The sequence below is a fragment of the Arachis ipaensis genome, chromosome B7, assembly GCF_059453495.1.
Source record: "Arachis ipaensis isolate K30076 ecotype BB chromosome B7, ASM5945349v1, whole genome shotgun sequence".
NCBI lineage: Eukaryota > Viridiplantae > Streptophyta > Magnoliopsida > Fabales > Fabaceae > Arachis > Arachis ipaensis.
Window position 1 is genome coordinate 37,529,915 of NC_142442.1, and position 13,337 is coordinate 37,543,251.

Genomic DNA, 13,337 nt, shown 5'->3' on the forward strand with positions numbered 1-13,337 from the left:
TGCAAATTAAGCATCAGTCTTGCTGTTTTGAATTTTTCAAGCAATTTCCCTTTTTGTTTAGATCTGTTGCATGATTTTGCATCTTTTACTTCTCTGTTTGATTGCTATTTACACTTTTCTGTTGAATTTTAATTCTCAGCACCCAACTCAATTTACTTTCAAGCCATTTAATTCTTCTGCTACTTTTACTTTACTGCAATTTCCTTTCCTGCATTCTACAATTTCATATTCCGTTCACATTTAGCTTGGTTTAATTTCCTGCACATTTACACTTTCCTGCAAGTTAAACTTCCAGTTGCTTGATCTATTGCTTTCTTTAATTTCCAGCACCCACTCCCTTTACATTTAATGTAATTTACATTTCTTGTCATTTAAGTTTCTGCAATTTACATTTCTTGCTCTTTAAGTATCTGTCCAATTTTCTTTCTGTAATTTATAATTTCTTGTCATTTACTTTCTGTTGCTTCAATTGTCACTCAAATCACTCAATGTTAGCTTGACTAAACTAATCACCCACTAAAGTTGCTTGATCCATCAATCCATGTGGGATCGACCTCACTCTAAGTGAGTTTTACTACTTGATACGACCCGGTACACTTGCCGGTGAGTTTTGGGTGTTTGGAATTCGTTTTTCCAAATTTTCCCATCACAAGTCCTTTGGCGCCATTATTGATGATCATAATTTTGCATACCAGTGGTCTTGGATGTCTCTTTCTAACCTTCTTAGCAGGTTTCTCCGGAGCTGATGCTCCTTCTGTGTCTTTCTCCTCATTCCCGTCATTCGCAGCTTCTTCCCCTGCACCACTCTCACCTTTGTTCGACTCGTTAACATTAACAGTGGCTTCATTTACAACCTCATTCACATTCTCCTTCACAACCACACTCAACACCATATCCAATTCATTAACCTCACCACTGGTCTCATACACACCTTCATTCTCCTTCTCATTAGCCTGACCGTCAACCTTATTAGTAACTTCAACCTCGTTGACATTATCACCGCCTGGATTGACTTCAACCACACTATCACTGCTACCATCAGACACGAATTCTTCATCAATGATTTCAGGGTTTGCATCAATGGGGTGATCAAAATATAGGTGGACAGTGTTGTCATTCTTCATCGCACTCTCACACATTCTCATGACTTCAGCATCTGTCCTAAGTACTCTAAGACCCTTACCTAAGTCTAAACCAGGTTCTAGCCACTACACCTCATTGTATCCAGGGTAACCCAAGTCTAGAAATAACCCCTCAACAAAGAATAAATTACATGTCTCCACATTCACCCTGTGTATCTCAGTTACTAAACCCCCGTCGTATATCACATTACCGTCAACACCCCTTTTCAATGCACTCATGTGATGATAAACAAACGTAACTAGACGATCCATCTAAAAAATCAAAGAGGGAAGATACAATGAATAAAACAATCAAAATGATCATAATGCTATCAACAAAAGCCACGTAAATGAGAGGATGGAGTGAAGGCGAACTTACCTCTTCGTAGGTTTCTTCCTAGCGAAGACTGGGGTCGCGATGATGCCACTAGCAACCCCTCACTGTTGACGCTACGACTTCGACAATGTCTCTCAACTCGTCTTCGTTCTTCTTCGCGCCAAGTAACCAGAGCAACGTCTCTCCCTCTTTACGTGACCTTTCACTTTTACTCTTAGTGAAACACTAAGTCACAGTAAGTCACCAAGCAGAAACAGCACTTGTTAATTTGGAATTAGGGCAAAGAGTTCTGATTTGGGACAAAATAAAATCTAATTGATCTAATTTCCACCTAGGCTAACAAATTAATTAATTAGAAATTACAACTCAAATAAAACATGATTTGTCAGCAAAATCTGGTGTCCAGGTAAGCATTGTCCTTACCGGAGCTTTGGTCCGGCAAGCTTATAGACACGTTTGTCAGATTATAAAATTAACCAGGTACCATTTTGTCGATTACAATAGTCAGGTACCGCAATGTCAGCGTTTCAATCTTTCGGGTACTGATTTGGTCATTACCTCTGTAAAAAAATAGTTGATAGCTTAATTAAAAGCACATTATAACTCACATTCTATGATATGTATGAGTTACGATACTTTTAAAAAATTAGTTGATATATTTTGTAGAAAGAAACTTTTTAGATATTCAACATAACTGTATTGAAAAATAAATTGTACAGTTTTTACATATTTTAAGTCGTCAAATAAGTGTTTGAACAGAAAATTTTTCTTTTATTGATCTATTAAAATAGTCAGTCATTATTTTCACCAAATTTTTAAAATTATAATAATACTTGAAGATCAATTTTTAATTCAACCAGATGGTATAGTTGTTTCATTAAAAATTTTTTGTTAAAAAAAAATTTATCCATATTTTAAGGTAATTTTTTAAAATAAAATTCATTTATTATTTTTCTGTATATTTTTTGTATTTTGAAATGGTTGTATCACTAATTTTCATTAAAATTTTTAGAATTGTGTCAGTGTTATAGATAGAACATGTATTCGTGTTAAAATTTGAAAAGATGTATCAAAATATAGAGGAAGAAAAAGTTATCCGACAATGAATATATTGACAACTTATACATTTGACTTAAAATTCTCCTATGTGATATCTAGGTGGGAGGACTTTTAATTATTGGTACATTTTATGATATAAATTTGTTATGGATATAAAAATAAGTAACAATATGTATACTCAAAAAGTTATTGATGTTAAAGGAGAAAATGAACCAGATGCATATTTTAGATGGACTATAAACATGAATGATTTGTTACTTGAAATTCTTAGAGAACAAAAGAATAAGGAACAAAAGGAAGATGAGCATTTTCAACAGAAGCCTATAAAAAAGCAGTAGAAGAAATTAATAAAAAAAAATTTTAAGTATCAATAAGACAAAGTATAAAATCGTTTAAAGGCTCTCAAAGAACCAATGGTACTAGTAAAAGAACTAGAATCCAAAAGTGGAATAGGATGGAATGAAACTTCTAAGACATTTAAGGCTACTTCATAAGTATGAAAAACTTTAATAGGTATAAATGTCATTTCTATTTAATATTAGTTTTTTGTTAACATTTGTACGTACATATTCTAAATGTATACTAGGTTATAATTATTTTCTTTTTTGTTTTCAGTCTAATTATAAACCCCGAGTAATTAGTAAATAATTAACCAATAAATTAATTATTATTTAAAGAAATTAGGAAGTTAAATTTGATAAGTTAAAAGGATATAAATAATTAAAATAATAATTTTAATACTAATTTTAAAGATTTTGACTTAAAATTAGACTAACGGACCAAACTGGTTGAACCGGACCCAAGACTCATCCTATAAAAACACCAAAAACGAACTTTCATTCCATTCACCCATGGAGATATGCTGAAGAAAAGAAGATTAACGTTTAGAAAACCAAACCCCCATTTCTAATTTCAAATCCTTATAACTTTTAATTTGGAGCTCCGATTGACGAGCCGTAAGTGGCCACGCGTTCGTTTCGGAATTCTCTACAAAATTCACTAAAAATTTTGGTAAGAAAATCTCAATTGCACAACCAGTTCTTCTTTTTCCAATTTCAAAAACTTTGAATAAAAGTGTTTAGATTTTGTTAAATTTTAGTGTTTAGGATCAAATTAGCTTTGTGGACTTGCCAGATCTTGTCCCAAATTTCTGTTGATAAGGTGAAGAACCACTAACTCTTGTGAACCATTGATGATTATGAACTCTAGTTTGATTTTTTGTGGCATTAGATATATATGTGTGTGTGTGGTTGTCCCGAATTTCCGTCGATAAGGTGAAAAACCACTAACTCTTGTGAACCATTGATGATTATGAACTCTAGTTTGATTTTGTGTGTGTGTGTGTGTGTGTGTGTGTGTGTGTGTGTGTGTGTGTTTTTTAGAGACAAATTTGGTGGTATCAATGACTAGAAAGTGAACCGTGGAGGTTGAGTTTTCATTCAATGAGAATTCGGGGATTTGGACACTTAAGGAATGGAGATAATTGAGGTACTTTGACATTAGGAAGGAATCAGTTAAGGCATGATTTTGGTTTCTTGTAGATAATATATAATGTTATGTGAAAATGTAGGCTAGACGACCTAGGATAAGTTGAATTATGTGTTGGTGCAAACTTAGTGGTTTTGATTAATGCAATATGTATTGAGTTGATATTGGTAACATGATGATTCTGATGATGGATAATGATGTATTGATAATTTATATATAGATTTGTTATGAATATGGACTATTGGGTTAAATCTTATGAAATTGTACAATTGGTGTATTATGGAGTGAAAGAGGAGTGATGAGATATGGTCTGGTTCGTTTTAGTGATGTTTTAAAGCCTGTGTTATCGGTATAATTGAGAAGTTGCAAAAATATAGGTTTGTGATGTTTGAGAAAAACTTGATTTTTGACCGAATTTTGGCAGGCCATAACTCGGCTTCCGGACCTCCAAACTTGTTTTGAATGAAAATTGGGTCCGTGAAGTTTACGTCATTCGAAGAACGGATTAAAAATGATTTTTAACAAAAAACGTTATGCGCGTCAGAAGTTAGGTGTATAAAATTAATTTTTAATGACTTAGCAGCTTTTTGAGAAAAAGGGACGTGAGCTATGCTCACTGTTTTGTAATCTCGCGTACGCGGAGCAAGGACTGCATACGTGGAACCCAATTTTTGAAAGCTCGCGTACATGAGAGTACGCACGCGATGCGAGTCCCCTGTTTTATCCAAAAAGAAGATTTTTGAATGTTAAGTTAGTCCTCTATCTTTTCAAATCTCTTATAATTCTTTAAGGTCTGTTAGTGAGTCTTTAAGCTTTAGAACGGGGATGAGTCTATTAAATAAGTTGAGGAGATACTTGGGAAAACTTTACAAGGTGTTAACCGAATTAATGAGCCATTGGTAATGTTGAATAAGAAGTAAATAATGATAATAGTAATGAAATGTGGTTGAGTCGAGAGGTATTTAATGAGGAGGTTGGTTAAGAGAAAGAAGAATAAGGAGAAATGAGTTAATTATGAGTTTGATTGAGATATATGTGACCAGATAAGAGGCAATGGCGTTGTCCACTTGCTTCGGGTAAGAGATGAGGAAGAAGAATGAGTGATAAGTGTGACGAAAACTATATCCCAAAAGTGTGTTGAGCACTATATCTCTGATAGATGGTGATTGTAAATGTTGAGGTTGACAATGATTGAGTATGGCCAGATTGCCTGAGATGGCAATGTCTGGGTGAGATCCCACTTGCATGTTACCTCGAAAATTATATTGGCGCTTGCACCAAGCAAGGACAGAGGTTCCATTCCGTTTTGCTCGTGGTTGCAATATCGTTATGGAGACAGAGATTTTATCCTGTCAGTGGTGAGGACGGGGGGTTTATCCTGCTCACGAGGTTGGCAAGTTAAGGACGAAGGATTCCCTCTCTTTTCATGATGTGGATGTGGGGAAGGTGGAAAGACACTCTCCTTCGTATTATTTTTCCTACATTCTTCTCTTGTTGCAAAGTGGAAAGGAACACTCTTTCAATGTGGAAAGACACAATTCTTTGTGATACCTCCAGCAAAAGGTGGAAAGACACTCTCCTTCGACTTCACCTGAAATAATTAAAATACTAAAGCGACTCAAAGTAGTATCCAAATAGGCTTCAAACACTAAAATCTAATTAAAACTCAATAATTTCATATCTAAAATAATGAGAAAATAAAGAAAAGATGCTCACGCATCAACTATCCAGGTTGAGCCAATAATTTTTCAAAGATGTCCACAAAAGTTGAGATTTTTCCTTGAGGAAGTGATTAAACCATTTAACAGTGGGTCCCACTAAGGTTATCAGGAACCCCCTACATCGGATCGCTTCAGCAACTCCTTTTCAGCTTCTTTTCAACATGAGCCTTATGGCTTGACTTGAGTTGGTAACGATCTCGAGCCATCAACCCTTGTTCTAGATTTTGGACTTAATGTCTGTGTTCTTGCATAATACATGTGCTATCACTACCAGTTCCTCCGAAGGGTGGTTGCTCTGGGAGTGTTGGAAATCGGGGTCCATCACTCGCCACAACCTATGGTCTCCATAGATGGTGCCAATGTTCCGGGATTATATGATGATGATGATGATGATGATGATGATGATGATGATGATGATGATGATACGGGATAGCACCAAAGGTAGGATGAATGAGTCGGAGAATGAGATTGTTGCTTGTGGAATAGGGGGAGGATACCTGCAAAGACATGCCGACATCCAAATCAGAGAAAGTAAGAGAGGTGTAGGATTTTAGGGTAAAATGTAGGTCATACCTTGAAGAGAGCGAAGAGCTCCCTTTTTATATTTGGATTGTTATTCCCACCACATGGTCTCCAAATTCAAATACCTCAGCAATTCCTCAAATGTTTGGGCTAAGAAGCAGGGCCTAAAAATAATGATTTAACACATTTAACTAAATTATCGTTTAATAATTTTTAACAATCAATTTTACATGAAAAAAATTATCTAATATTTCTCAAATATATTATTTACCGGTCTTACTATACATCCAAGCTTTTTTGGTAACCAAGTCTAACCAAATTAGTCCAAACCCAACAAAAACAAGTTTCATTAGTGAAAGCGTGTTTACACACTCCAACTTTCTGCTAACGTGAACGTTCATATCTTGTGTTCCTCCTCCTTTTTCTTCACGTTCCTTCTTCTTCATTGTTGTTCTTGTATTGCTGCTGTTGTTGCTATATTTTTTTCTTTTCCTTCTCCTCTTCCTGGTGATTTTGCGGCATTATGTATTTCTTCTTCTTCTTTTTTGTTTGATTTTTTCTTGTTTTATTCTTGTTAAGAGAGTAAACAAGAAGAATTATGAGAAGATAAAACAAAAAGGAGAAGAAGAAGAAGAAGAAGAAGAAGAAGAAGAAGAAGAAGAAGAAGAAGAAGAAGAAGAAGAAGAAGAAGAAGAAGAAGAAGAAGAAGATGATGATGATGATGATGATGATGATGATGATGATGATGAAAAGGAGGAGGAGTTTTGAGTTTTGCAGGATTTATCAGAAAATAGTACCAAAATTTCTTAATTGTGACACAAAAGTTTCTCAAATTTGACGCTGAAAATTATTAATCGTGACACAAGTTCTTGTTAAGAGGGTGAAACAAGAATTATGAGAAAGTGAAACAAGAAGAAGAAGAAGAAGAAGAAGAAGAAGAAGAAGAAGAAGAAGAAGAAGAAGAAGAAGAAGAAGAAGAAGAAGAAGAAGAAGAAAAAGAATAAGAGAAGGAGGAGGAGGAATGAGAGTTTTGAATTGTACAAAATTATCAAAAAAAATAACATCAAAATATTATAATTGTGACACAGAAATTTTTTAATTTTAACATCAAAATTTTTCTGAAAAACACAAAAATTTCTTTTTTAGTGCTGCATTTTTTTTTCTTATTCTTCTTCTTTCTTTCTTTCTTTTTCTATTGCTCTTACTTCTTCTGTAGGAATATTGCTCCTCATATTAGATTTGAATGAACATTTTTGTATTGTATTAGAATCTTATTTAGTTGAATGAAGGCAGATTCACACTTATTGGATTGAATTCTTATCAGAAACAAAAATAGCATCAAAATTTGTTTAAATTGACATTGAAATTTAAATAGAATGATACGGAATGTAAAAAGTAAATGACTGAAGAACTGAAGATTGACAGTTTAGAATTCAGAATAAATTCCCGTTGCAAGTATAGTTTCTAAACCAAGCAACCATCCTTTCTTACAAACGTTTTAGTTGTCACAAGTAACAAACCCCTAAATAAATTGATAACCGAAGTATTTAAACCTCGGGTCGTCTTCTCAAGGAACTGCAGGGAAGTATGTTCTTATTATTGGTTATGAAGAATGTAAATTGGGGTTTTGAAAGTAAGGAGCAAGTAATTTAAATTTCAATTAAAATAAGTAAATGACTATAAAATAAACTTTTGGTAAGGTATGAGAAATTGGAAGTCCTGTCCTAATTATCCTTATCAATGGTGATGAGAATTGAGTCTTAATTCTACTTAGTTAGCCTTTACTAAAGCAAGGGAAGGTCAAGTGGATTGATTAGTCTGATCTTCAGGTTCTAGTCAATTCCTAAGAAAGGACTGGAATTATTGAAGTTCAATTCAATTAGCAAAGATAACAATTATTGATCACGTTGAGTATGATAACTCCTGAGTTACTGATTTCTTAACCAAGACCAAAAGGGGAAAAGTAAATCTACTCGAATAAAAATATCTTCAGATTGGAAGTAACAGTAACATAAATAAAATAAAGCAATAATAAACTGAAATACCTCAAATAACATTAATTAAAAGAATAATCTGTAACATAGAAAAGTTCATAAATTAAATTGAGAAAATAATTAATTAAAAGGAATGTTGAACCTGATAGAAAGGGGCAATCATGAAAGCGAGAAAAATCCTAAATCCTAATCCTAAGAGAGAGAGGAGAGAACCTCTCTCTAAAAAATACATCTAAATCATGAAAAGTGAATAATTGGAGAGTCTCTTCTGAATGGATACATTCCCCCACTTCATAACCTATGATCTGTGTTTTCTGGACTTGGATTTGGGCCAAAAAAGGCTTCAGAAATCGCTGGGAGCGTTTTCTGTAATTTCTGGTGCGTGGCCTCTGTCACGCGTCCGCGTGGGTCACGCGGTCGCGTCATCTAGAGTTTTCCTTATCACGCGTTCGCTTCGGTCATGCGTCCGCGTCATCTGCGTTTTGCTTGTGACGCGCGATCGCGTCAGTCACGCGTTCGCGTCACTGTCTTTTCGCGCCAGGCATGCGGCCGCGTCGCCCACGCGTTCACGTCGCTGCCAGTTTCTTTAAAAACTCTATTTTGTGCTTTCCTTCCATTTTTGTATGTTTCCTTTCCATCCTTTAAGTCATTCCTGCCTTAGAAGATCTGAAACTACTCAACACACAAATCACGGCATCGAATGGTAATAAAGGGTAATTAAAATAATTATTCTTAAAGCATAGGAAACATGTTTTTCACATATATCACATAATAAGGAAGGAAAAATAAAACCATGCAATTAACATGAATAAGTGGGTGAAGGATTGAATGAATCACTTAAATTGGGCACAAAATATATCATAAAATATGGGTTTATCAACCTCCCCACACTTAAACAATAGCATGTCCTCATGCTAAATCCAAGATAAAGAGTAAGGTTAAAATTAAAGTGGTGGAATCTCATGCAATGCAATCTACTCGAAATGCAACTACCTAAATGAATAATACAATTCTAATTGTCATTCACTTGTATATAAAACTTATATGTAGTTGAATTAATTCACATTCTCAAGGAATCATATATCCATAGCCAAACCTTAGATAATGTTAAAGCACTTTTACAATTGAGATGGGAAAGAAAAATATTGTACAAACTTGCAAGACAATTAACAATTTAAGCAGAGATATATGTTGATGAGCTATTGAACCCTCACTGGATTTTGTGTTTACTCTCTAGTCACTCAATATTTATTGGGTTAATCACTCTATTCTTCTTTTTATCCTTACTTTCTATAACTTTGTTCTTCATCTAACCAATCAACAATTACAGAATACAGACATACAAAAATCATGAGGTTTTTATTTAAGGTTGTAATGGGGTCAAGGTAAAGGTAAAGGTATATGTATAAGGCTAAATGAGCTAATAAGTGAATCCTTGATTAGTCTAAGATCTCACCTAAGATCTCACCTAACATACATATTTTGTAATTCAAAGGTTTCTTTACCTTTTTACCCAAATTTTCTCACTTTGTATTGCAAGCTCGTATATTATCTTTAACTTTTGTCCCATGTGCATTGATTCCTTTTATTTTGCAATTGGGAAATTTTTTGTATCCCCTTTATTTATATATATATATATATATTTTAATGCACATGGTAATTTAATTGTTTTGATTTCACATGAGCATGCTTCCGAAAACTTTTATTTTGAAATGTCTTTATTCTTTTTAACTTTCTACCTTTGTTTCTATAATCCATGTTCCCATAAGGTTCCCCACACTTAAACAATACACAATTTCTATCTTAAGCTAACCAAGGATTCAACTTGGGATTTTTATTTTGTTTTTCTGCTTAAGGCTAGTATTGTGGTTTATAGAACAAGAGGGGATTAAAAGCTCAAGGGGGCTAACAAGAGTGATGTAAAAGGTAGGCTAATTTTGGGATAAGTGAGATAGAATCAAACAATGGCCTCAATCTCTTTCTTGGTATGTATCTATATTCTATAATTGGACATATAGATTAAAACAAAGTAAAGAACATCAGAATAAAAAAGAAGGGCGAAACACACAGGAATAAAATATTATGGTTTGAATGTAACCATACAATTAAGCTCAAAACTCACAGGCTGTGTGTTCTCTAGCTCAAAAATCATATCTCAGTTATATATGTCATGCAAGTGAAAAATTAAGAGTTCCCATTATTCTCAATGTAAACCTTAGGGTGGCTTTAAAGTTTTAGTGTTTCTCCTTGATGAAATGTTGTTAACTAACTAACATGTAATGCTATATATACAAGGTGTGGATTGTTTTTATTATGTTAAAGTTTCTAGTTTACTTCCTTTTTATTTTCAATTTAAACCAAACTTATCATATGCTAAAAGGGTAAACTATACTAATTAATCCACATATTCTATAGCTAATAAGTTAGAATTGCAACTAAACTAACTGGCTAAAATAGGGTAAAGTATACTTTTTGTCCCTGAAGTTTGACAAAAGTTTTAAAAATACCCCTAAGTTTTATTTTGTTTCAATTTTGTCCCAAAAGTTTTCGATTTGCATCAAATATACCCCTACCGGCTAAATTTTCAAAAAAATTAAGACCAATCTAACAATAATGCATGAAAATTATGCTTGATTTACTTGTATTGAGGGTTGTTTTTATGAAATTGTTGTTAAATTGGTCTTAAATATTTTGAAAAATTAGCCGTTAGGGGTATGTTTGATGTAAATCGAAAACTTCTGGGACAAAATTGAAACAAAATAAAACTTAAGGGTATTTTTAAAACTTTTATTAAACTTCAGGAACAAAAAATATACTTTACCCGGCTAAAATATGAACTAAAGTGCAAAATGCAGAAAATAGAGTAAAAATACATAAAAAGAGCAATGTATAAGTACTGAGGAATAAAAATAAAAATCAAAATATAGAAAAGTAATAAAATAAAAAGAGTCTGTAGTGGTTCACCAAGAAAAATACGCCAGAGATGGCGACCTCCCCACACTTAATATAAAGCATCGTCCTCGATGCTCACTCAAGCAGGGTGTGAAGGAGTGTCATCACTGGAATGATGTGTGGCTGGAGTCTCTGTGGTGGTGGCCTGAGGGTCTGCCTGCTGTAGAGGAGGTGCTGACTGAATAGGAACCTCTAGGTCTGCAGCCTGAATCTGATGCGGGGCCTCCTGCTGTGGCACAGCCTGCTCCGGGCCTGCCTGCTCAGCCTCTCTCTGTGGATGGGTCTCCACCTAATGATCATCCGCCTCCTCCTCAGATGGCTCTGATGGTGTGTCAGGCTCGGAGGGATGTCGCCGCCAGATTGTATCATCAGCTTTAGGTGCTCATAGCGTCGCTTGCTGCGACGCTCAGATCTCTCATATCGACGTCGATTGCGGTGCTCCATCTGGTCTAGCTGCTGAAATAGGCGGTGCACGAGGTGATAAACTGGCTCTGAGGCAGGTGGAGGTGCAGTGGTGGTAGCTGGGGTAGCAGTAGATGAAGAGGGGCCAGCTGAAGGTGTGGCTGTCTCATCAGGGGCAGTGAGGAATGGAGGTCTGTAGCCCAAAGCCAGAAAGTTCCTGCTGTGAGGGATAATCTTCTTGCATTCTGCAGCAGGTGGCTTCTCATCAGAATCCTCCCAAGGCACGTCAGCTCGACGGCCGAGCTGGGTAATCAGATATGGAAAGGGAAGAGTGCCTCTGACGTGGACTCTGGCCATGTAGTACCGGATGAATCGTGGCAGGTACAGGTCCTTACCCTCCATCACACACCAGAGGTGGGTGATCATAGTGGCAGGTAGCTCCGTCTCGTGAGTACTCGGCATAACAAAGTTGCTCAGTATCTGGTGCCAGAGCCGAGCCTCATCATTTAAGTATATCCGCTTGATTCCCATAGGCATGGTGGTGTTCCGACCCATGACCCATGGGATAGTCGGGTCAAGAGCTATCCTTGCCTTGACTGCATCCCAGTCAAACCTCATAAAGCGCATGTCCTCCTCAGCCTTTTGGTAACCATCGAGCTGATCGGATTTAGGCTGAAGCTTCAAAATATCCTCAATGGCCTCTTCAGTGACCAGTATCTGCTTCCCTCTTATGTTCACTGCATCTAGGGAAGTTTTGAAGTAATTGCAGTAAAACTCTCTTACCCAAGAAGCATTGACCTCTGTCAGGTTTCTCTCCAGGAAGAACCAGCCTCTTTGTTTGATCTGATCGGAGGTGTATTGCTGGAGTTCTTCCGGAATTTTCAGAGTCCGCTCCAGGTACAGGTTCCTGGAGGTTGCAAACACCGGATACTTCAACTCGCAGTATCTGTTTACAAACTTAGTGGGATCAGTGGCATGGAGTAGCTGGTCAACCTTCTCCTGTGGGGTAAAGTGTTTCTCCCGCCAGTAGTCATCATGCATGATGTCCAGGATGGACATAGAGGATTCTCCTCTTTTCCGTTTGCCAGTTGTTGCCTTTCCTTTTCCTTTTCTTTGAGTGTCAGACATCCTAAAAAACAGAAATCTATGATATAATAAAAATAGGAAAACAAGTAGGCAAATAACAAAATAAGCACATAGTGGTAAAGGAGCAGTAGAATAATTAAATGAGTTAAAGAATTGTGCATTTTGGATTGGTTCGGGAATAAAAAGCTGAGATGAGAAATTTCAATCCAAAAAGTAGTAGAATTCATGTTAATTAGGAAAAACCATAAACAGGCCTTGAGTTAAAAAGTAACAGTGAAGAGTGAGTCAAAAAGCAGAGGGGGTTGTTAGAAAGTTAAAAGTTGTTTTAAATTGAAAAAGAGGTTAGAAATAAAAAATCAATGAGTTAGTAAAAAGAAAGTTAAGGTAAGCGGCATGATGATTGGTTTCTAGGTAACAAGAATTTCACAATTTGAAGCAACAGACAACTCATATTTAAGCAAGGAAATCAAGGTGTTGATGATTCATATAGATATACCAATAACGAAAATTTGAAATCAAATCATCAATAATGTGATTTATAAACCGGGAAAACAAAAGGAATAAGAATGCTGGCCCGTGCATTCATGAATTGGTTTGGTGAAAGCTAAAGAAAGCAAAATTGAAAATGCCAAAACCAAGACATGAATGAGAATCA

At 35.5% G+C, this 13,337-nt stretch overlaps 1 protein-coding gene across 1 annotated transcript; it reads right to left on the bottom strand.

Annotated features, from left to right (window-relative positions):
- Positions 1-1,208: 1,208 nt before the first annotated feature.
- On the bottom strand, positions 1,209-12,724 carry LOC148550869 (uncharacterized). Its single transcript, XM_088494648.1, has 3 exons — positions 11,499-12,724; positions 1,943-2,018; positions 1,209-1,394 (listed from the first exon to the last, which is right to left on the bottom strand). Exons 1-3 carry the CDS (start codon positions 12,722-12,724, stop codon positions 1,209-1,211), a joined length of 1,488 nt encoding a protein of 495 aa, XP_088350774.1.
- Positions 12,725-13,337: the final 613 nt, after the last annotated feature.